Source organism: Musa acuminata, chromosome BXJ3-4 (genome assembly GCF_036884655.1).
Source record: "Musa acuminata AAA Group cultivar baxijiao chromosome BXJ3-4, Cavendish_Baxijiao_AAA, whole genome shotgun sequence".
NCBI lineage: Eukaryota > Viridiplantae > Streptophyta > Magnoliopsida > Zingiberales > Musaceae > Musa > Musa acuminata.
In genome coordinates, this window is record NC_088352.1 from 48,340,898 (window position 1) to 48,364,081 (window position 23,184).

The window sequence follows — 23,184 nt, forward strand, 5'->3', positions numbered from 1 at the left end:
TCTTTTACACGTACTATTTTTGGTCCCGCAATTTGTGGGAGATTTGTGCTTCAAGATGGAGTCATATACGCCTCTGTCACCCAGTCGTTTGGTCTTCTTACCCGCTTTGTTACCTGTCCTGCGGTCGGAGGCCATAATCGATCCCGTGCGGGACCCACTATTGACAGCGGAAGACGGCAACCTGGGTAGGATGACCGCATGGAAAAGGCGCTTGTCAATTATTAGTATCTTGGGACGGCTGCATATAAATAGCGACGATAGCGTCACCTCTGGGTTATCACGAGCGTTTGAAACTCCTCCACCCGTCTCCTGTCTTTGCCTTCCTCGCCTCTCTCCCAAAGGAACCCTAGAGGTATCTCTGCCTCCCTTCCTCTCCTCTCTTCGATCTTTACCACGGAATTCTCTTAATTTTTTTCTTTCTTTGTTCTTGATCGGTAGCTACGTTCCTCGATTTGGTCCTCCGAGAAGTCGTTTCTCTCCCGCGCTTTGATTTGTTCTGTTACGACCCGATTTTCGGGTATCTGACGCCCTTTTGCGTCGAATCGGCGGAATCGAGTTTTACCGAAAGGTGAATTATCTGTGGGATGCGAATCGTACCTTTCGGTTGGAGATTCTGTTTCTCTTCATGTCTTGACGGAGATATTTGTGACGTGTCTTCTGCCTCTGATTGGCGATTTGGATCCGTGAATATGTTGCAATTCTTGATTACATGTTCTTGATTCTTTTGGTTGGAGACGTATCTCCTGATTCTTTTTCCTCATTCTTGTCGTCTCTGCAGAATCGAGGAACCATACAGATTCTTGACGAAGAGTCGATGCCTGGGGGCTGATGAATTGCTGCTCGCCGATTCTTGAGATTCCGTCGGTACTGCTGGGGAATTGCTGGTCCATTTAGGGCTGGCTTCAGTGACACAACCACGGCTCCAAGAAAAGAGTACCGTGCTTTAAGTAGAAGGGGAAGCCCATGCTCTCAGTGCTTTCCTAAGTTTTTGCTTGCTTCCCCTTCTTTCCACGGTGGCAGGGGGGCTCTACCTTCGGCTGGTGGGCATCCTTCGGATCTGACGTTCCTTGCAGGCGGTGGGATTGAAATCTGATTGGAAGTAGTTTAGTGTATATAGATTATAGGTGGTATAGTTAGGCATCGCAGACGTATACAAGTATGGCACCGGTCAATCAGTTTGAAGATGAATATGCGTATCTGAAGCAGAACACGAGCTCTGAGCAGTCTAAAAGTCATCAGTTGTCTCTACGAAGTTAGTGGCTTTTTCGCCATCTTTCTCCTTACCACAATAGAAAGTTCTATTTGTTGGGACTATTTACATAACCTAACCCCTTTTTCAGTTAGTGTGGTTATTCAATTACAATTTTGTTAACATTGTTCACATTTCTATAAGGATTTGTATCTGTTATGAAATGCTTAAAACCATATTTTTGCACCAAAACTCAGCTATGCCTGATATTCTTGCTTGGTGTGTTTTGCTAAATGAGGGCATCTATTTAGTATATTTTAAAGAAATCCTTGTCATTTTTGTGCTACTACATTTTCTAATTTTATCTGGTTTAAGCAATGTAACTTAGTAAAATTAGATTTCACTTGAATAGTTTAAGAAAATTTAAAGCTTTGCAACAAAGTACCTAAAATATGGAAGCCTGGTAGATTTTTCTCTTGTTGCATTTGCTTAGAATTTTCCCATACAAGCATGTTATATTGGTTATTGTTTGACTTCCTAGTTTTCCTGTTGCGATAAGTCAAATGCCTTTTACATGCATAAAGTTGCATGGTGTCTTGCATCTTCTATCACTCTTTCCATTAGTTTCTCTAGGCTCTGGGGTGGAGTGTCTAACTTAGTCTCAGGAGATGCCTTGTTTTAATGATTAATCAACTTGACTTATGGAGTTGTGCATGAAACAAATAAATCAAGTAAAAGATGTAGGTAGTTGTTTTTAAGTTCATAAGGAATTTGAAATATATCTGATTAACTGTTGCCAATGATATAAGTGCTTTTGGAATACCAGCTACTGTGACTTGGATGCTATGCTTTTACAAATCGATATCAGTAACAGATACTTGTGTCCAATATGTTCAAAGTTCAAAATGCCTCTTGATGGTTTCCTAATTATATGTGCTGGTAGAGAGAGTAGTCTACCTCTTTTTCATTGAACATATTCCTATGCTTGTGTACTCTATGTTTCTGCTTGAAATGAGTTGTGCACATTGTTTTTCTTATACTAACAAATCTAGCCATTATTCCTGCACACTTATTTTTTTTTTAATTTCAGGCATTATTACAAATGTTTATCAGCTTGGTATACCTACAAAAACTGATGGGGCTTGTGGGGGCTTACCGTGCTTCGAGGAGGGAAGACATAGTCTACTGGACATCGTCCTTCTCTCGCAGGTACACCTGCTATGTGAGTTCTTCTTGTACTATGATCCCCGTTAGGATTTTTTTTAACATGGACACTGTGAACTTGCAGTGGGAGGACCATGCCTGGAAGGGTCATCTTAGATATGATGTTTCCAGTTGCCAAATGAAGGTGCTTTTTCCAAATGATTAATGTGCATAGGTTTAGTCTCACTAATCTACAAACTGCTAAAGCTTTAAGCTTGTTGCTGCCTTCCCAGGTGATCACTGGTGGAAAGAAGTTTATTGCTCAGTTGAATGAAAATTGGTGCATAAATATCCTTATGGATCTTGAGAAGAAGATTTTCCAGTCTCTGAGCCCTATCAGATCAAGTTATATGAAAACTCACAGGGAGGATGTACTCTTTTGTGTGTCTTGTGGAGAAAAGGAGGGCTCTGAACTTGTTTATTCAACTGTGCTGCCTAAGGATGGGATTTTGATTATTGCTAATGTAAGTACTCTTGCAGATGTGTTCACAACTTACTATGGAGCTTCTGTACAATTTGAATTGTTTATTTATCTGATCTTTTTTTGAAGGCAAACCCAGTTGAATATGGCCACATTTTCCTGGTACCATATGATGTCCATCAGATGCCTCAGTTCTTAGATAAAAGAGTTCTTGGATTGATGTCACAGATCACTGCTGAAGTAGCTAACCGCTCGTTTCATATCTTTTTTGATTATGATGCTTCTAGAAGTTTGGATCATAAATGTTTTCAGGTAACCATTTTGCTGAATCTTGTTTAATAGTTTGGTCATTGGGTTATTTTGCTGCTGAGCTTTGGTTGGAAAGTAAACATGCTATAAATATGATGTGTTTCTTTTCTAAAAAGTGAAGAAAAAGATATGTCAGTGCAGATGCTGAAGACTTTCCATAATTGCAGATACAATTAGCTTTTATATGTATATTCTATAGCATTCGTCATTTTGTATCCGACATTGTGTAACTAGTTCTATGTTTTTATGCAACTGACAAGCTTGGAGTGGTCAGTACTCTAGGTATTGGTAATGTTCATGATAAATGAACTTGTGGAGATCATTAGATTGGTCTTCAGTAAAAAGAAATTACCAAGAAAGACAGTCACCTTGACCTGTTTGTAATTTGTTTACCTTTATTGGGAATGCTGCACAATGTCATCACCATGATTGATGTATCATGCTGCTATGTGTCAGTACCTGATATCCCACAACTAGTTAGCATTCTCTTTGGACAGGAACTTTTGACATTACACTTGCTCACCCTGCTTTTCCTTCCAATCGCCAATGCTGTATTCATTTTTTCTCTTGACCTGTATAATCTTTCATTTTTCTTTTATCATGTGGGCTGATAGATGAATCCGGAATTCTTATTTTATCGACCCTATATATGATATGAAAGCTTTCCTGAGACAATACCATATTACTCTCAAAGTGGCACGCCTGTATAGCACAATGTGTAATATCTATTACTGAGAATGATTCATATTCTATAATTAATTTGAATTTTAGATTTGTTATTTATTTTATTGTTATCTAGATACAATGGTCTGTGTTATTTAACTACTTTGGGTCATTTGGGTATCTACTGAGACAGATGACCTTTTCATCTATGTTTTTCATTCCTTCTCATTTTACTGGTTTGTGAAAACCAAAGGTCCCACCTTCTGCACATGCAGATAACTTTACGTGAACACACACTCAATATTTGTGGCTGACAATGCATCAATTTTGGCTGGGTAGTAGGATTAATCTAGTCTTGATCTTGAGCCTACCTGATTCTCTAAGTGATTGAAGTTTCCCAACCAGGACCCTGCCATATAATGAATGGCGGGTTGATAGGTCAAGGTTGGTGTACTTTTCTCTTGGGAGAAAAAAAGGAATAACGTACAATTTGGTTCCACTCCAACTGGTTGTGCTGAGTTGGGTTGATGGCTCAAGGTGAGATTTACTTTTATGCCACAAAAGGTCAGGTTTGTCTGACCCTGACTCAACAAGCAATGAGTGACTTGATTTGGTTCCGTCAGGTTGACCTGAGAGGTTCAACTCTGGTTTAGTCATTGAATGCTACCACTCGATGACTCTAATTGCTTGATATTTCATAGGACAGCATTTTGGATCTCTTTTCTTCTGAAAAATCTATCTAGGACAGAAGGTATTTTCAGAAAGAAATTTCTCATCTAGTTTCCTTTGGCAAAGTTTTAATGTCACATAGCAAAGTTCTCTTGTACTGAATTTGCTTTGAATTTTTGAACAGGCTTGTTATTTTGCTGATCCTTTACCAGTGGAGCTTCTTCCAACCACTGCCATCTATGGTAATTTGCTCACAACAGGTTTATATATCGGTGAAGTTGCAGATTATCCTCTGAAGGCTGTAGTTTTCGTAAGCAAGAACTTGAAAGCATTAGTTGAAATTGTGGGGGAAATGTGTTCTTATTTGCATGACAATGGTACTGCATTCAGTCTGCTCATCTCTGACTGTGGCACAAGGATCTTTTTGTTTCCTCAGGTAATAATTGGACTGATTCGTGCAAATACATTGAAACTTATGAATTGCCCTAACAAGTGCATTGTAAATATGAGAAACTATCAGTACAAGGTTACGTATGTAGCACTTTTTACTGAATCAAAAACACTTAAGTGTTGTAGATGTAAGAAGTTTATTGGTTATTTTGGATTTACTTTCAGGTTGACTATTGCTTTTTTGCTTTTCTTAGTTGGAGCTTTATATATATATATTATTTTTCTTGAAACAGGTCTATACACTTTTGGGATACCGTCTTTCTACCTGGGAATGTGGTGGTTACTTTGTGTATGATGCAAAATCTGATTTTAATGATGTCACAGAGGTGGACATATCAAAGCTTCTGGCTTCTGTGTCACTTGATGTCTACAATTTTAAAAATCTCATGCAGCAATGTTGCAATGCTGCAGTTAAGCTCATACTTTGATTTTTCTGTTCAATGTGGTGCAACTAGGACTGGATCTTAGACTGCTGCTGCTGCCCTTTTGTTTATCCCATTGTATCTATCTACGAAAAAAAATGGTGACGGAATGCCATGCTCTACTACCGTTTAATGAAACCTATTTTCTTATTATTGCATAAGATGGTTGTAAGAGTTTTGCTTGATAGGTCCGGAGAATTGAAAGTTGAGTTATTTGTGTATTGTTTTGAGATATTGTCTGTATTAGGTGAAATATTTTTTTGATCACAAGGCAGCATTAAAATGCGTGCAAATTTGGAACGGCAATACTGTAAAAGTTTCTACTTCTTCCGTGTTACCACATAAGTGCTAGTCGTAGTCATGTTGGAGCTCTTGAGACGGTGGCTTGGATTCGATCCGTAGTAGTTCTCATTGAACATAGCTGATGTTGGAGCTTTGGTTTGCTACAATTGGGCTACGAGACTCGCTCTTGTCATCATTGGTAGCCAACTATTATCCGGTTCTGCTAATGTTCTTCTAGTATGTTTTGTTGTTTCCATGGTGTGTTTTTGGTGTTTCTGACTTTTGATCTTCCTGCTCGTGTAATTGGTTTCAGGATTCCTTTCACAGGGACACGTGATGGTCCGTCCGATGAAATCCTCCTGCTTTTTGAGAATTCTGTGTATTCTTCTGTAAGAAGCGCATGGTTATTGCAATCTCCAGCTTCAAATCTTCTTCGATCAACTTTACTCGTGGAACATCTTCGTCAGGTATAAGTCTTGAGCGAGCTAGTTTCGGAACCCAGCTTAGTCGATGTCAAAGATGTGCCCAACCCAGCTTAGTTGGTACTGTGACCCATTCATGGCTCCAAAGCTTAGTGGAATGATCCATAATGTTAGATCGACCATTTCTTTACTTGTGGAGTCAGCAACTTAACTCTCAAGACCGACCAAGAGATGATTTCATAGAGCATCATGGGTCCTAGTCCTATAAATAAACCTGTGTACTTGGTCCTGGCTTTGAAGTCAGTTGTTGACAGCGTAGGGCGTGGTCGTGTATTGATTTCCATGACACGGATCCTTGCTCCTGTTGTCTATGTACGAGAGAGAGAGAGAGAGAGAGAGACCAGGAGCAACCGCGAACATAACGATTCATGGTTCTGGGTCCTGTCACTGCTGTGTCCAACCAACAAGCCCCCTCCGTGTTTGTTTAATAAAAACGAACACCACCTGGATCGGCTTCAACCAGATGCCGAGAGGTCTCAGCTACAAATTTGGCTTTTGCCAATGAATCATGATCTGCCACTCCATGATAACTTTTCGACACGCCTTCTGCGGAGGCCCCCCTTACCTTTTTTTACTGCTGGACTGGGAACCCCATTACCCTCCCACTCATAAAAGACATATGCTTCCTCACAGAATCCAAAGCAATTCCACTGGTTTAGTATCATATAAACAAAAAACAGGCTAGGCTTCACCTCTCAACCCATGAGAACCTTTTGGAAGATGAGAAATATGCATGCTGATCAAACCTTGAGCCTCCATTCCTTCTGCTCCGTTGGACTACTAGTCCTGGGTTCTTGTTCCGGTCATAATCCATTCCTCATTTTATGTACTCGATCAACAGATCCACCAAATGAGTCCAAGATTCTTTCTTTTACCTTAAACCTCTTTTCATGATATCCTATGATTCATTTGTTTTTTGTTTTTTTAATCTCACACGATCAGTTCCCAGGCTAGCTGACTCTGCTCTTGTTGACTTCGTCTTTGCAATTTACAGATGGAATGTTTTCTTTTTTTTTTTGTCTTTTTCATAGAAAAAGTTGTTTGTGAATACAATCACCTAATTTTCTTCCTTTCAATGTCTCAAACTAATTATACATTTCGTTTCTTTTTTATAGTGAAGATCAAGCCCAGAAGTCATTCACTGTCTGCTTCGATGTTTATGCAGGTTGACATTTCTTGTTCCTTACTAATTTGAGACACTCATCCGTGACAACCTGAAAGCAATTCCTCGGTACACCTCAGCCGTCCTCGTCTCTCTCTAATTTTTTTTTTTCTCAGATCTAAGACGGTTTCATTTTGGCTCCGGTTGCAGATCTAACACAAATCCCCAACTCACATCGCTTGTCCTGCTGCCACGACCAGAAGCTTTCCGAGTGACAGGTAGCCCGTCCGTCCCCCTTCTCTCTCTCCGATTCACATGCCAACAGCTCCATGGAACTGTGAACAGTGGCAGCCACGGCTGGTAGCAGAAAGCGGTCAAAGAAATCAAGTGTCAGGATCTCACCGGTCCGGGCCCACTTCCCAGTGCCACGCTGGCGAGCACTAAATGCACCCCCCTTATTTTATGCACCCGCTCTCCTCTGCTTCACAATGTTGATGATGACTTCCGTCCACCGTGGAAAAGGTCGGGGACGCCGCGGGTATATAGAAGAAATCTTACCTCCCTCGATTAATTCGGTGGATTGGAGGGGCGTTTGGGGTCCGCGAGGCGCGCAGCCCTTTTTGGCGGGTAATATATATAGCGCAAATAAAAGCGAGCTTCACAGAGCAAAGCCCACAGAGCTCGGTGAGGATGCCGTACGGCCTTTCTAGGGTTAAGGTTAGGCGTCCTCTTCCCCGTGTGGATTAGGGTTCGTTCGCTGTTGTTGTTCCTCCTCTTCTTCCCTTCTTTTTTTTTTTTTTTTTGATCCGATTTCTAGGGTTCTTCTTTCTTTCGTGTTTGTTGGTGTTTTTGGTTCTTGGGGAGGAAGGGGTATCTTCGCGGGCCCGCGCCATTGATTGCCGGACTTGAACGCTGGAAGCTTTACTGAGTTCTTGTCCCCCTTCGTTGCGGTGGAGTTGTTAGCGCTCTTAATGCGCCCCGCATTCCTTGTCGCAGGTAGAAAAAGTCGAGTCTTCCTTTCTTTTTAGCTTCTAAGATTTTTGTTCCCCTCGAAAAGCCGCCTTCTTTTCATGCCCGTGACTCGGATCTTTGGAAAAGTTGCTGTTTTTTTTGCTCTAATCCCCCTCTCCGAACCCCCCATTCTGCTTCAAAGTTTGAATCTTTGATGCTTCTTCGGCTCATGGGATATCTCAGCTGCTGTAACGAAAGGAGAGAGAATAGATCCCTACTCTGATCGCAAATGCTGGGTCTTTGGCATGCTAGATTTGGGTAAAACAGCACGACTTAGGGTTTCAGAGGCTCTTATTTGGTTCTCCTTCTATCGTTCGAGTTGTAGTAGCAACAGCTTTGTCGCTGGATTTGGTATCGGAAGAGAAATGGAGCTCCTTAGAAGAATCTTTGTGCTGCTTCTTTTTGCAATCCCTTGCGCAGCGCAACTCCCCTCGCCGGATATCCTGGCTCTCCTTGCATTCAAGAAGGGGATTACTCATGACCCCACCGGCTACGTCTCGGGTTCTTGGAACGAGGAGTCCATCGACCTCAACGGCTGCCCTTCATCGTGGAACGGCGTCGTCTGCAACGGTGGGAACGTCGCTGGCGTCGTCCTCGATAACCATGGCATTTCTGGCCGCGCCGATCTCTCTGTCTTTGCTAATCTGACGATGCTCTTAATGCTCTCCATGGCAAACAATAACCTTTCTGGGAGCTTGCCGGACAATCTAGCTGAGCTCAGCAGCCTGGAGTGTCTCGACATTTCCAACAACGCCTTCTCCGGCGAGCTACCTTCGGGTATCGGAAAGCTTCGCACCTTGAAGAACTTGACCTTGGCCGGGAACAACTTCACAGGGCCGGTGCCCGAATCCATCGGAGGACTGGCATCGATCAAATCTCTTGATGTGAGTCGTAACTTTCTCTCGGGTCTTTTGCCGGCTTCACTAACAGGTCTCAGGAACTTGGTGTCATTAAACCTCTCCCATAATGCTTTTAGCAAAAGCATCCCAACTGGGATGGAACTGATTCCCACTCTGGAGTCCATCGATCTGAGCCAGAACCAGCTCGATGGTGGTGTCGATTGGAACTTTCTTATGCAGTCATCGAGTGTCATTCATGTCGATCTCAGTGTGAATTTGCTGATTTCAAGTCCAAAGGAACTGAAGTCTTTGTCAGATATCTCTGAAACTATTAGGTATTTGAATCTCAGCAACAATCGACTTACTGGTCCGCTGATTGGAGTTGGAATTTCCACTTTTGGGAGCTTGAAAGTCTTGGATCTAAGCTACAATCAGCTGTATGGTGAGCTTCCAGGGTTTAATTATGTCTATGACCTCGAGGTTCTAAAGCTAGGAAACAATAAGTTCACTGGTTTACTACCAAGTGGACTTCTCAAAGGAGATTCTCTGGTTTTAAGTGAACTGGATTTGAGCGCAAACGATCTAACAGGTGTGTAGTTATTTTAGTGGAAGTTTAAAATCTCTTTCATGTTTACCTTGTATGCTTGCTTTGATATTTGTGACTAATTCTAGGAAATGGTCCATGATATGTGTGTCACATGTTTCTATGTGAAATCTCTAATCGTGTCACTTGATTATAGTACATTAGAGATCAATTCAAACACTAAATTTTGGTAATATTTGGTAAGATATCTGTTTATAGTGATCAATTACTAGTTTTTGGTTATATTATGTGTGCCAAGGGCTCATAAAACCTTATCTACCTTGGGATTGATATATCAAAAAGGAATCTGAAGGAATAGTCATTGCATGTGGAACATGTTTTATGTCGGTTTGACGATTTCAGTTTCATTGCCATCTTGAAGCTGGAGCACTGTACTGTTTCTCTAGTATTCGGCTTTCATATGCAGATTGACATGTTTCTTTTACTTCTATGGCAGGACATATTAACATGATCACGTCAACAACTTTGCGGATCCTTAATCTTTCCTCTAATGCTATTTCTGGTGAGCTTCCTGTGGTCCAAGGAAGCTGTGCGGTGCTTGATTTATCAAATAATCAGTTTACTGGGAATTTGTCTGTAATTGCAAAGTGGGGAAACGACCTTCAATACATAGACCTTAGCCAGAATCGGTTGACAGGGGCTATTCCCGATGTAACTTCCCAGTTTTTGCTACTCGGCTACGTGAACCTCTCCCATAATGCTCTGGTAGATGTTATCCCCGAAGTTTTTGTTCAGTATCCCAAGCTGACCATCCTTGATCTCAGTTTCAATCAGCTCAGTGGTCCTATTCTAAATGTCCTACTAACCTCTTCCACACTGCAAGAGCTTCATCTCGAAAACAATATGCTTTTTGGTAACATCGTGTTCTCGCCATCTTTTTCCAACGAGTCCAACCTCCATGTGCTTGATATATCTGGAAACCTCTTTAATGGTAGTTTTCCTGAAAGTCTCGGTTCTTTGACTGGCCTCCAAGCCCTGGACATTTCTGCAAATAACTTTTCTGGAACACTACCTTCTGCTGTTACAGAACTTGTTGCCCTCACTTCCCTTGATATTTCACTTAACCACTTCTCTGGTCCCTTGCCATCATCCCTGCCCGACACACTTGTATACTTCAACGCTTCGTACAATGATCTATCTGGATCCGTTCCGGATAACCTTAGGAAGTTCCCAGATTCTTCTTTCCATCCAGGAAATTCCAGATTAGAGTTTCCAGGTGGTACACCTGGATCTGCTAATTCTCCGTCTGAAAGTCCTGGTCACAGAAGGATGAGAGCTTTTGTCATTGCTGCAATTGTTGCTGCTTGTGTTGCTGCCCTTGTTATTTTGGTTCTCTTAGCCATCATTTTGCATTATAAGAGAGCTTCCAGGGGATCTGGATCTGACAAGGTTTCGGACAAGAATTACCAAAAGAGGAGTTTGCCGGAAACTGCAGGAGGCAAGAGTAGAGAATCTGGTGGCTCGCTGGTGATCTCAGCTGATGATCTTATGGCTCCCCGAAAAGGTTCTTCATCAGAGATACTTGATCCAGAAGAGAAGATGGCTGCAGTTGCTGGGTTTTCACCATCCAAGAAAAGTCGCTTTTCATGGTCACCAGATTCTGGTGATATATATGCACAGGAAAATCTCGGGAGGTTGGATGTCAGATCACCTGATAGGCTAGCCGGTGATTTACATTTCTTGGATGAAACAATCACGCTGACTCCGGAGGAGCTATCCCGGGCACCAGCAGAAGTGTTGGGAAGGAGCAGTCATGGGACATCTTACAGGGCTACATTAGATAATGGGGTATTCTTGACAGTGAAATGGCTTAGAGAAGGAGTGGCCAAACAGAAGAAAGAATTTTCTAAAGAGGCAAAGAAATTTGCAAACATCAGGCATCCTAACGTGGTGGGTTTGCGTGGATACTACTGGGGGCCTACCCAGCATGAGAAACTTCTCTTGTCGGATTATGTTTCGCCTGGAAGCCTTGCAAGTTTTCTTTACGGTATGCACAGTTTCCGAGCTTCAACACCACTATTTGTCATGTCTTTATTAAAAAGAAGAATCGTTATTGGTTTAGTGAATTTGGTTTTTCTTGTTCTTATCTCAGTATAAAGATACCTAGGCATAGATCCTTAGGATGGAAAGGACCAGACTAACCTTTTTGTGGCACCTTCATGTTTATAAAGATCATGTTGGCAACCTATTAATTGTTCTTTTACGTTCAGATCGACCCGGGAGGAAAGGCCCACTGATAACCTGGGCTCAGCGGCTCAAGATTGCTGTTGATGTTGCACGAGGCCTCAACTATCTCCATTTCGACCGTGCCACTCCTCATGGCAACCTTAAAGCAACTAACATCCTACTTGATGGTCTCGACCTCAATGCACGTGTTTCTGATTACTGCCTTCACCGCCTGATGACTCAATCAGGAACAGTTGAGCAGATCCTCGATGCAGGTGTTCTGGGGTACCGTGCACCGGAGTTGGCAGCATCCAAGAAGCCCTCCCCGTCCTTCAAGTCAGACGTGTATGCCTTTGGGGTGGTTTTGTTGGAGCTACTGACCGGCAGATGCGCAGGGGATGTTGTCTCCGGAGAGGAAGGGGGCGTCGACCTTACAGATTGGGTCAGGTTGAGGGTGGCAGAGGGGCGAGGATCGGACTGCTTCGATCCCATGATGGCTGCTGATGCAGCCAATCTGGTTGCATCAAAAGGTATGAAAGAGGTGCTAGGAATAGCTTTGAGATGCATTCGTCCTCTCTCGGAGCGGCCAGGTATTAAGTCCGTGTACGAGGATCTGTCATCGATATGAGCTTTCGGCCGAGCAATCTGTGTAGAACTTTGTTTACGTTTTAGCAAAATTCCAAGAGCTGGCTTTACCTCGATGCTTGCCAACTTGGATTTGCTACAGCTTTGCTCAGTATCAATGAATCTGTGTAGCCATTGTGTTCCAGAAAGAAGCTGCAGTGCATGCTGGTCAGGAGCTTAAGATCATTCTTGAAATTTTGCTGTAGTGATCCTTTATCCCGCCATTGATAATATGTACCAGTCTCTCATGTTGTTTCTGAGCTGCATGCAGGCAGGGTGGATATTAGCTACTACAATGCTGAGTATCCTTTTTGATGAGCTTTTGTACGGTAGGTAGGGCATGGAGAGATACTCGGTAAGTGGTGGATATTAGCTACTACATTGCTGAGTATCCTTTTAATGAGCTTTGTTTTGGTGCCTAATGTTGATGGTAGGGCATGGAGACATACTCGGAAGTGGCATGAACAAGAACCGGACGTATGTCGTCGCTGCAAGTAAAATCTTGACATCATACTCTTCGTGCAAGTGTTAAGTGTTGGTGATGTTCTAATGAAGTTTACAGATATTATGTTGCATGGAGTTACAACATTTATGTGGATTAGTCTTGACCATGATTCTAGAATCAATCGGTTTTTATTTTTCGTTGAAGTGACCACTAACAACAGTATCGAGCTATTGCTTCTTAGTAGGGTGTTGTATGCACGTAGTCTCTCCCGTGCTAACGATGAGCCCAAGAGTTTTTGATTATGTCGTAGGTGGATGTGTGTCAATCAGTCTAACGTTAGGCATGTAGTGGTCTTCAAATTTGTCTTCCTCCTTTTGGGTGTCTGTCTTCACTGTCTTTTGCTTTGCCCTCTCTTGCTTCCTCACCTGTCTTTTGCTTTGCCCTCTCTTGCTTCCTCACCTGTTGCACATATGACGTGGTGATCTAGCTCTCTCTCATCTTTGCCTTCACTCTCTTTTATTTTTGTCTTTTCATTTTCATTCGTCGTTTCCTCTTTCTTGGTAAGTTGGTCGAAGAGAGCAAGCGAGTGTAGGAGGGCCACATGGACCAACTCAATCGCTCCTTCCTCCCGCTCTCAATTTTCATGATGTCATTCGTCGCGGGGGAGGTGGCTTACAAGGTATTGTGGTACTCGTCAGGATCGAAGTGAGTGATGTTCATGATGGCAAGCAATGCTATGGTGGGCGACACGGTGGTATGCACCTTAGAGCTAGCGGGCTGGATCTACCGGATGTCAATCACTAGCTCCATGGTGTATGTCATCACATTGCCCACCACGGTGTTGTCCACTATCACGAACGCCACCCACTCCGATCCCGACGAGTACCATTATACCTTATAAGCCACCTCCCCGATGAAGCACATTATCGTGAAGGTAGAGCAAACGAAGAGCATCACCGCGAACGCCACCTGCTCCGATCTCGACGAGTACCATCATACCTTGTAAGCCACCTCTCCTATGAAGCTAGTCCATGTAGCTCTCTCGCATTTACTCGCTCTCTCCGACTAGCTTGTCGAGGAAGAGAAAGTGGCGGAGGTCGTAGCGACGGATAAAGACAAAGAGACAAAGGTAGGAGAGGCTGAAGGTGAGAGAAAGTTGAATCATCATGTCATAAGCACGATAGGTGAGGGAACAAGAGAGGACAAAGTGGGAGAAAATGGAGACAAGATGCCTAAGAGGAGGACGAGGGACCAAAGATCAATATATGCTTAGCGTTGGATTGGTTGATGCACATCCATCCATCGAAGGCAGGACTGGAAGCTCCTGAGCTTATCGTTAGTGCGAAAAAGGATGCATGCGTATGATGCTCTACTAGGCAACAGCGACTCATTGATGTTGCTGGTAATCACTTCCACGATGATGTCTCCTCCCGCTATTGATGAATGTTTTAATTTTTTTTAAAATATAAATTATACACAACATTATATTAATGTTTATTATGAGTTAACGTAAGCATATTCTAATGTTTGTTAACTCAAACTTGATTAAAAGAGCTTATACGTTAGGTTTTTAAAAATATAAGGATTATTTTAGATACGAGTAAATCATAAATATTTAAGAGGTTCATGGCCAAAACTCGAAGGATTAAAATGGACCTTAACTCATCTAAAAATATTATTAACAATATATTATTTATCAAAAACTCTAAAAAAATAATTTATTAATAATATATTATTTATGTTAAAATATCTAACATAAATAGAAACACGATTATCAAAAGCTCGAAATAATTTTTATAAAACTCTTTAAAAAAAAGTAAAATAAGAGTAAGAGTCGTTCAAGAAACATGAGATTCAAAACGTCTTAATAATAATTAACAAATTTGATTTTCTCATCAAAATTAGAAAAAATAAATGTTCGATAGAAATTAATCCAACTACTGCTTGAGATTTTAAAAATAATAATAATGTGAGATTAGTGGGATACTCAAAAAATTTATGTTTGACTTTTTTTTTTTTTTTTTTTTTTCCATTGTTGGATGAATCTTGTTAGCATGCTTGGGAAAAGTTTCATATCCTCCTCTTTTGTATTTTAAAATTTGGTCACAATAATTACAAATGACATAGAAGGAGCCATTGAGATGTCGGATCTTAGCTTAGAAATGCTCGATTTACTTTAGCTATCATACGGATTAGCTTGAAAAATGTAACTTTCTTAGGTTCAGTCAAATTTTTAAAAGGGACTTTGGTAAAGTGATGGCTTATTTTAAAAAAATGAGAGACAAAGCTTAACAACATATTATGAATGCTTAATAAAAAATAAAGAATTTGAGGGGGCATTTATAAGTTTTTTATTTATTTTTAATGCTTGTAAACTATTAAGCGTGGCAAATTGATCATTTGACAAGCACTATATCGTTGGCCGACTATTGGGTTGATCATTTGAGCCCAATGGTTTATCATAAATTTAACTAAAATTATCTAAGTCATGAAATGCTCTTGCATTATCTATTTGTAAAGGATCAACCTAATTACAATCTCATAAAGATTTATAAAAAAGAAAATTGATTAGTTCAAAAAATAAGCGGTTGACAATGACATCTCATAAAGAGAATAGCTTTACAAGTAATTCAATAAATACTTATTATGCAAAAAAAAAAAAAAAACAAGGACTTTAAAAAATAAATAAACAATCATAAGTTCACAAATAACTAACTGCTCATCGAGTGGAAGATACATCGACAAATTCTCATAAGTTTTACATACAAACTTATGAATTCAATCAATATTGAATACTACTCCAAACCCTCATCTAGCGTTGTCCCACCTAGGTGGATCTAGTGTGTTGAGATAACTGATATTTCATACTATTACCTACAGAAAATAAATCATGACATACGAAAACTAAGCAATTCTAGGATAGTTTTATCCATTCTAGTGGGTAGTCACTTTGTAGCATTGCAAACTATTCCTGCTCACAGTTTTAAAGGAAAAAAAAATAAAAATAAGGTAAAATATGTTGTCAAACATATGTAAAAAAAAAAAAGTAATGAATGGTTTGTTGGCGAAAGTGTTATGAGTATGTTCCCCTGCTTAAACTATTGACGATTACTTGTATGCTTTGATTATTACTTCTTCATACCATAAGCCATTTTTGAGTTCCCAACTAGCTTGGAAAAGTGTTTGTTACTTCACTAAGTCCTCAATTTGTACTTCTCTATTAGGTAGTTTTATCTTTCGATCTGCTAAAATTACTTCAACTTACTTTTTGGTAAGAGGCTCTGGTAAGAGATAGCCAATTGAAATATTTCAAAAGGTATCTTATGAGCCTGAGTAATAAACTTTTAATTGGATGTAACTGAGATATTATCTTCTGATAATTGGGAATGAGCCTTTATACTTGTACACTAGTCGCTTATGCACTTTATGCCTAAAGAATTAAAATGATGTTAGTTGAAATTTTACTAATAGTAAGTCATCGACTTTGAACTCATGTGGTCAACTTCCCAAATCTATCTACTTCTTTATCTTTTTGATCACCTTCTCTAAGTATGGCTAGGTAATATCTATGTTTCAGTGTTATTCCTTGTAAAGTGATACCCTGATGGGCTACTCCCGATATAATCAATAACTATGGTGTGAAGAGTTGATGAGTGCTATTCAATAATGATCTTGTAAGGGCTCTTGTTTGAGGTAAAGCTTCGCTGCAAGTCATAGGAGAATTAAGCTATATCTAACAACGTCACCCAATTCCATTATTTGGCACTCACGTAGTACCGAAGATCTTGCTCAAGAAATAAATTTATTCTTTTTGTTTGGCTATCCATCTAGGAGTAGAGACTTGTGGAGAAGTATAACTTAGATCTCAGTAATTTGAACAGCTAGATCCAAAATCGTCCTAAGAATCGTGTGTCTCGATCGCTAATGATATTATGTAGAACTCTTAAATATTTCACCATATTCTTCATTATCAACTTGATTGCCTCCTTCGCTGAGCAATGTAAGGGTGTAACAATAAATATTGCATATTTTGAAAACCGATAGACCTCTACTATCGATCCAAGTCTCTCTACTATCGATAAGCTTGATATGAAGTCCAAAGAAATACTTTTTCATGCTTTTCTAATACGAGCAACTGCTTCATAAGTATAATCAGTTGTTGTTGCTCTATCTTATCTTTTTGACAAGTAAGGCATGTCTAAACATATTCCTCTATATTAGTCCTCATTTTTTACTAATAGAAGACCCTCTCCATGAGAGCTAACATTTAGTGAATACCCAGATGTCTTGCTCATAGAGAATCGTGACACTTTCTTAAGAGTTTATGCTTCAAATTATCTATTCGGGGAACATAAACTCTATTCTCCTTAGTATAGATGAGTCCCTCTTGGACCTAAAATCATTATGTCTTGCCTTCTTTAATAAGTTGCATCAGGGTTACTATTTGGGGATCACTATATAATCCATTCCTGATCATAAAAAGGAAGTTGGAGTTTAGCTGACTTGCTTGGCCTCCATCTTCTAGTTGCACGGTATTCATCAGCTCCACTTTCTTACTCAATGCATCAGCCACGATATTTGCTTTTCCGAGCTCATACTCCATTATCATGTCAAATTCAACTAGGAAGTCTTGCCATTGAGCTTGCTGTAAGGAGAGCTTCTTTTGAGTTTAGAAGTAACTCAATACGATATTGTTCGTCTTTAACATAAATCGTCTTCCAAGAAGATAATGTCATCATACTCATAAATAATGGACCACCACTATCATCTCCTTCTCTTGCATCGAATATTATCTCTCGGTCTTATTGAGCTTGTGGCGTTTGTAGGCCACCGAGTGACCCTCCTATATAAGTTCTCCCCTAATAGCGAAGTATGAAGCATCTGTATTGACTTCAAAGGGCTTCCTATAGTCCGACAATTTAATTGTCGATTCTTTTAATATAGTAACATTTAGGTCTTGGAATGTCACTTCATATTTGTGTGACCATCGCTAAGGTTGCTCCCTCTTTAACAACATCATCGGTAGAGCTACGCACTTCAAGTACTCAGTTATAAAGTACTGATAATAGTTGATGAAACTAAAGAATGATATCAGCTTTGATACATTCTTTGGTGTTTGCCACTCCGTCATAATCTATAGCTCTTATTTGTTCATCTGAATGGATTCTCCGTTGATTTAGTGCCCAAGAATAAAATCATATCCTCATGTGAGTCCTCTACCTTAAGAAGCCTTCGTTGGCCTTGATAGAGTTTTTCTAGATTTGCTTTGATGATATCAAGGTGGGTGTCTGCATTTGTAAGCCTCTCCTTATGGCTTCTCTTTTTAGTTGGCGCTTCGGATTGCGTTTCTTTCACTCGTGGAGTGGAGAATAGCTAACTTCTCACTCATCATTTTTGCTACGACACTCATTTTAAGTGGCTCTAATAGCTTGAGAGTGAGTTTGTACTTAAAGCCCACATGCTGCTACTTAGGATAATAGTCCGACTTATCCTATCTTGCTTGATTCACCATGATGTTTTGCCATGATGATATTATGAACTTTTGTTATTTGCTTGAACTACTTGCCCGCTTTGAGATCACATTATCATGGATTTAATTGAAATTACCCAAGTCGTAAGGTAATCTTATGCTATTTTTCTATAAAGGATTAACCTAGTTACAACCTAGCTTAGGTCTCTAAGGACTTATGAAAAAATAAATTAATTAATTTTAAAATAAGTGACAGACAAGTCCCAACATCTCGCAAAGAGAATAGCTTGACAAGCAATTCAACAAACACTTGATGTGCAAGAGAAAAAAAAAAAAGAATGAGAAAATAATGACTTTAGGAGACAAACAAATAATCGACTGTTCACCTAGTGTTAAGCGTGTTAGCAATATCTTGTATGCTTTACACATGAACTTGTAAATTCAATCAGCACTTAACACTATCTCAAACTCCATTTAGTCCCGTGCCATTCGGATGGTTCTAAGGTACTAAGATAATTGATATTTCGTACCGCATCATAACTTATAGAAAATAGATCATGACATATGAAAACTAGGTCATTTTAGAATAATTTTGTTTATTCTGATCACTCTACAACCTTGTAAACTATTCCTATTCATAGTTTTCAAACAAAAACACACAAAAATAAGGTAAAGTAAAACATGTTATCAAACATGTACAAGTAAACAAAAGTAATGAACTATCTACGGACGAAAGTGTTGCGGGTGTGCAATGATCATCCGGACGATCGATCGATAAAGCCGGACAATAATTGGGCCCTTTTTTTTTTTCTTTAATACCGTGGAACCGATGATTCTAAGGAGAATTAAAACTAACAGTTCTAGTTTCGATTTGGAATCAATAATCGGTCGAGTCATACGGTTCGGTTTCAATTTAATTCTGATTCAAATCCAATTGTGATCAGAAGTGCTGTGAAGATGATTCTAAATAGTTGATACATTTTGACGTATTATTCAATAATACATGAAATGGGTCAAAACTAGCTGTGATAAGATGCATTTGGAATATAAACCAAAACGTCGAACACTTCGCAGGCAAAGTATCGAGGGATGCTTGTGAAAGCTCACCCAGCAAAATTGACAGGTTCCGGAGACTTGCTTACCGATCGCCATCAAGGAGTTGCCTCTCGTCACCTCACTATGCTTCTGCTCTAGGACTCGGTAATGGCCTCGATAATTCTGTACATCCACCTGTCGAGCATTCCTGTTGATCAGCGGAGGCCCTGTCGCCGATGGAGAGGTGGGGAGAGGAACGGGGGAGAAGAGAGAGACCATGGCGTTCCCCAATTAGAACGAGGGTTGCAAATCCCCATCCAGAAATCGCGGATCAAAATACCCAAGCGATGGACGGTCGAGATGCTCCCGCACCGAAACTTTTGATGCGGATCCTGATATCGAGTCCAATAAACTTTTCGGATCCGTACCACATCATGTGTACAAATCCAAATAGCTACATCAATTAACGTGCTTATGTTTCAGCAATAGCATTAGTATAAACCTGTGATCTTCTTTAACTACTACCAATATTATTTCCTCCTTTCATGAAGGCAGTGATCAAGCTCTGTTGATCCTTTTGCAGATTGTGAGTGGTTATCAGGGCAATGAAGGACAGAGACACCATGTTCTTCATGGCTCGCTCAGACCTTCATGCATTCTAGTATGCAAGTGGGACATCAATCGTTTTGGGAGAAGATAAGCAGGTGGGTATTGTTGATCTCTGTTCTCAATGTCCATTACATGACTTTACAGTCTTTAACTTAGAAAGGTCTTATAGAGCCTGCGATAGCATAGATCGAAGGATTCAGTAGGGGCATTACTAAGCTTTGTTCTCCAATACACAACCAGGGATGGGCATCAAAATACATGATACATTTGAGTCAGCACAATTCCCTCAGAAGTTAGGAGTTGACTTCTCTTTAGAAGCAAAGATGTAGTCGTTATTAACAGCAAGAAGCTAATAAATTGTGAATTCAGTTTGACCTCTGAAGAGTTATTTGAGTTCTTCAGTACCTGGAAATTGGACTCACAACATGATCATCAGAAGCAAATCTAGATTACTGGTACAGCAGGAAGTTTCTGCAGTGCCCAGAACAGCTGGTATGGAGGAGAAGCAGGAAATCTTTGAACTTTGACTGTTGTCATTCTTTCTGATTGTGCATATAAAATTAGATTTGAGATGTCAAGTCATGAAAACACTAGAACTACCAACTTCTCATCTACAAACAAATTGCTCTCATTGTTTTCCAGTTTTTTCAGCAAGGATGATCAACAACTGAAGCATATGTGGCTCTGCAGATGGTGGTTGAAAGCTGCCATTGATGGTACTACCTATGTTCTGTGATATGGATGCAGATTTCTTGAAATGTCTCCCCGAGGAAAAATGCTTGTGTGCCTAGTTCATACTGGATATCAATTTTCTGGAGATCATGACATGTTTATCGAGTAAGACAAACTCAACTTCTCTGAGAGATCTTTCTCCTCTAATCTGGGGACAGGATCAAGAATCAAGCATCTATTTTGACCTTAAACATCCTCCGGGCAGCAGGAATCTGAACTTATCAGCATTCTCCAGCAGGTATGACGGAAGATGCACTGCTGAAGCTGATCTTGGTATTGGACCCATCTTCTTGATCAGCTCCTGGAAGCTATACTCCTCGGGCAACATGTCGAACAGATCTTTGCCTTCGCAGATAATCTTCTGAATTCTCGAGTTATCCAAAAAGCTCGATCGCCGCACGCGATCCGCATGGCTGTACGCCATCATCTTGAACACAAACTCCTCCATCGTTCTGAAGCAGAAGCTGCAGTGCCAGCCTGCGTCCGCCAGTATCAGGTCCGTCTGCCTCGAATGCCGATACCGTGTCCCCGGGTGGAACATGTGCGCCGTGGCTCGCCAACTGCTATAGTCCACTGGAAACTCGAAGGAGTACATGTAGTGCCTCAGCTCCAGGTGCATCACCGGCGGCACGCCATCGCACCACTGCAGGAGCTTGATCGTCTCAGTGCTTGGGATCTCATCCGCGTCGGACATGATGACGACGTCCCCAGGGGCGATGCCTGACCCGCGGAGGAGGGAGTTCAGGGCTACCCGCTGCTTGAACTCGAGCTGGAAAGGATCTCGGCCGGGCGTGCGATCGGCCTCGCCTGAGAAGATTCCGTGAACTATCTTCGAGCTCAGGAGCTCGAACCGGCCATAGTTCTCGACGAAATAGAGTGGCTTGGCGATGCCCGTGAAGGTGATGTTCGACTCGAGGATCACGAACTTGTGCACATAAGGAGCGAGCTCGCGGTACCGGATCTCGAGTATGTCGAGCTCATTGCTGAAGAGGATGGCGTCGAAGACGCGGCGAGGGGCGGCCAGGAGGCTCCAGCCGTGGAGGCGGCAGAGGTGATCCATCGGCAAGTCCTGCGCGTAGTAGTGCGGAAGGCGGACGAACGGGCGTGGCGGGGTGTCCCATATGGGGCGGAGGAAGTAGGATATCTGCTGGCGGTGGCAGACGATCACGACGAGGAGGGCAGGGAGCAGGAGAATGAGAAGGGCCAGGACAGGGCTGTGGTGGAGCTTCCTCTTGACCGCAGGGGGATGGGGGGATCTCCTGGCCATGCCAGGGGCCTACGAAGGTATGCAGGTTGATGCTGACAGCAGACAAAAGCTCTGAGCATGCTTCTTCGACATCACATGGAATGATCCTAACAAAAGTGACAAGAACGCACAATAAGAACGATCATTTATCAAGTTAAAATCCAAAGAAGGCAGCAAAAATCTGAGGCGTGTCATAATCAGAATCACCAAAATAGCTTCGGAGTTGCGATGCAGTGTGGATTCGGTGCTGCGTCAATGTCTCAACCGGTTGGCACCAAAACTGCGGATTTTACTGAAACAGTGAGAAAAAGAACTTTTTGAGCAATCTCTTGTGACAGGAAATAAAACTGTGGCACGGTAGAGCATGAAGAGGATCGGTGCCATGTTAACCATGCAAGCGTTGACATATACAAGCCATTTTAAACATCAAGCAAGCACGGAGAACAAGCATCAAGTTCGGTTTTGTTTGATCCATTAATTAGTGCGTGCATATTCTAGCTAAAATCTCCTCAAAGAGATACCAAGAATCTCAAAAATCGCGTTTTTAACCCTAAAAAAAGGCCATCTATTGGCATTCATCTTCATCGAGCGCCTAATCGTTCCGGTGGCAAAAGAAGGGAACGAAACAGAGCCGCGTCAAACACCTAGATAAGAGGGAAGATGGAAAAAGAAAGGCGAAACCAGGCAATCAAGGCCAATGATTGTGAACTCAAATCGATTCGATCCCCAAATCTGCTTCGGAAAACAAAGGGCTGATCGACCTTATTGCCCCAACCAAAGAAGCAAAAGAAATGCAAGCCGGATAAAAGAGAAAGGAGGAAAGCTCACCTCAGGAGATCAAAGGTTAAAGTTCTGGGAGCAACCCTTGATTCTCTCCTTCTGTCTCTTTCCGTTTCCCTGTTTCCTCGTTACAGGAGATCTGATTGACTCGCTCGCCAATCCTTATTTTACGAGCACTAAAAATGGCCATGGGAAGAAGATAAGGGTGAGGCCGAAGCAATCACAGGTCACTAGTTTTTAATTTATTTCTTTTTATCCAAAATAACAGAAATAGCTAAATTACTGTTACACCCTTAAGTATGCGAAGGACTCCCAATGCCTTATGGGCTTTTAAGTAATTTCACATAGCAAGTGATGATATCACCATGATTGTTTCTTTTACTGCGGTAGAGACCCTCCTAAATATGGAACACAGGACTCCTGTAAACGCC

General features: G+C 41.2%; 3 protein-coding genes across 5 annotated transcripts; 2 read left to right on the forward strand and 1 right to left on the reverse strand.

Moving 5' to 3' along the window:
• Nucleotides 1-156: 156 nt before the first annotated feature.
• LOC135636246 (GDP-L-galactose phosphorylase 1-like) lies at nucleotides 157-5,487 on the forward strand. Its single transcript, XM_065147883.1, has 8 exons — nucleotides 157-352; nucleotides 779-1,252; nucleotides 2,280-2,398; nucleotides 2,478-2,537; nucleotides 2,626-2,856; nucleotides 2,943-3,125; nucleotides 4,639-4,890; nucleotides 5,138-5,487. Exons 2-8 carry the CDS (start codon nucleotides 1,159-1,161, stop codon nucleotides 5,330-5,332), a joined length of 1,134 nt encoding a protein of 377 aa, XP_065003955.1. The 5' UTR covers nucleotides 157-352; nucleotides 779-1,158; the 3' UTR covers nucleotides 5,333-5,487.
• A 180-nt stretch (nucleotides 5,488-5,667) lies between these two features.
• Nucleotides 5,668-12,669, forward strand: LOC135636243 (LRR receptor-like serine/threonine-protein kinase GHR1). Of its 2 annotated transcripts, XM_065147881.1 has the most exons (7): nucleotides 5,668-5,807; nucleotides 5,922-6,075; nucleotides 7,256-7,321; nucleotides 7,403-8,188; nucleotides 8,387-9,631; nucleotides 10,083-11,633; nucleotides 11,857-12,669. In XM_065147881.1, exons 4-7 carry the CDS (start codon nucleotides 8,164-8,166, stop codon nucleotides 12,438-12,440), a joined length of 3,405 nt encoding a protein of 1,134 aa, XP_065003953.1. In that variant the 5' UTR covers nucleotides 5,668-5,807; nucleotides 5,922-6,075; nucleotides 7,256-7,321; nucleotides 7,403-8,163; the 3' UTR covers nucleotides 12,441-12,669. The 2 variants fall into 2 exon arrangements, with proteins under 2 accessions (XP_065003953.1, XP_065003952.1); XM_065147880.1 differs by having other exon boundaries at nucleotides 5,705-6,075.
• A 7,839-nt stretch (nucleotides 12,670-20,508) lies between these two features.
• Nucleotides 20,509-22,957, reverse strand: LOC135636247 (uncharacterized). 2 transcript variants are annotated; one of them, XM_065147884.1, is made up of 3 exons: nucleotides 22,802-22,957; nucleotides 22,181-22,265; nucleotides 20,509-22,080 (listed from the first exon to the last, which is right to left on the reverse strand). In XM_065147884.1, the coding sequence occupies exon 3, from the start codon at nucleotides 21,992-21,994 to the stop codon at nucleotides 20,903-20,905; it is 1,092 nt and encodes a 363-aa protein (XP_065003956.1). In that variant the 5' UTR covers nucleotides 21,995-22,080; nucleotides 22,181-22,265; nucleotides 22,802-22,957; the 3' UTR covers nucleotides 20,509-20,902. The 2 variants fall into 2 exon arrangements, with proteins under 2 accessions (XP_065003956.1, XP_065003958.1); XM_065147886.1 differs by having other exon boundaries at nucleotides 22,181-22,253; nucleotides 22,802-22,950.
• Nucleotides 22,958-23,184: the final 227 nt, after the last annotated feature.

What these genes read in the sequence shown, in the direction of transcription:
- LOC135636246 (XM_065147883.1), top strand. Translation starts at nt 1,159, where the DNA reads ATGGCACCGGTCAATCAGTTTGAAGATGAATATGCGTATCTGAAGCAG. An exon ending in GGATTTTGATTATTGCTAAT is followed by an intron (nt 2,857 to 2,942) that starts GTAAGTACTCTT and finishes CTTTTTTTGAAG; the next exon opens with GCAAACCCAGTTGAATATGG. An exon ending in TGGATCATAAATGTTTTCAG is followed by an intron (nt 3,126 to 4,638) that starts GTAACCATTTTG and finishes ATTTTTGAACAG; the next exon opens with GCTTGTTATTTTGCTGATCC.
- LOC135636243 (XM_065147881.1), top strand. Translation starts at nt 8,164, where the DNA reads ATGCGCCCCGCATTCCTTGTCGCAG. An exon ending in CCCCGCATTCCTTGTCGCAG is followed by an intron (nt 8,189 to 8,386) that starts GTAGAAAAAGTC and finishes GGGATATCTCAG; the next exon opens with CTGCTGTAACGAAAGGAGAG. An exon ending in CCTTGCAAGTTTTCTTTACG is followed by an intron (nt 11,634 to 11,856) that starts GTATGCACAGTT and finishes TTTTACGTTCAG; the next exon opens with ATCGACCCGGGAGGAAAGGC.
- LOC135636247 (XM_065147884.1), bottom strand. Translation starts at nt 21,994, where the DNA reads ATGGCCAGGAGATCCCCCCATCCCCCTGCGGTCAAGAGGAAGCTCCAC.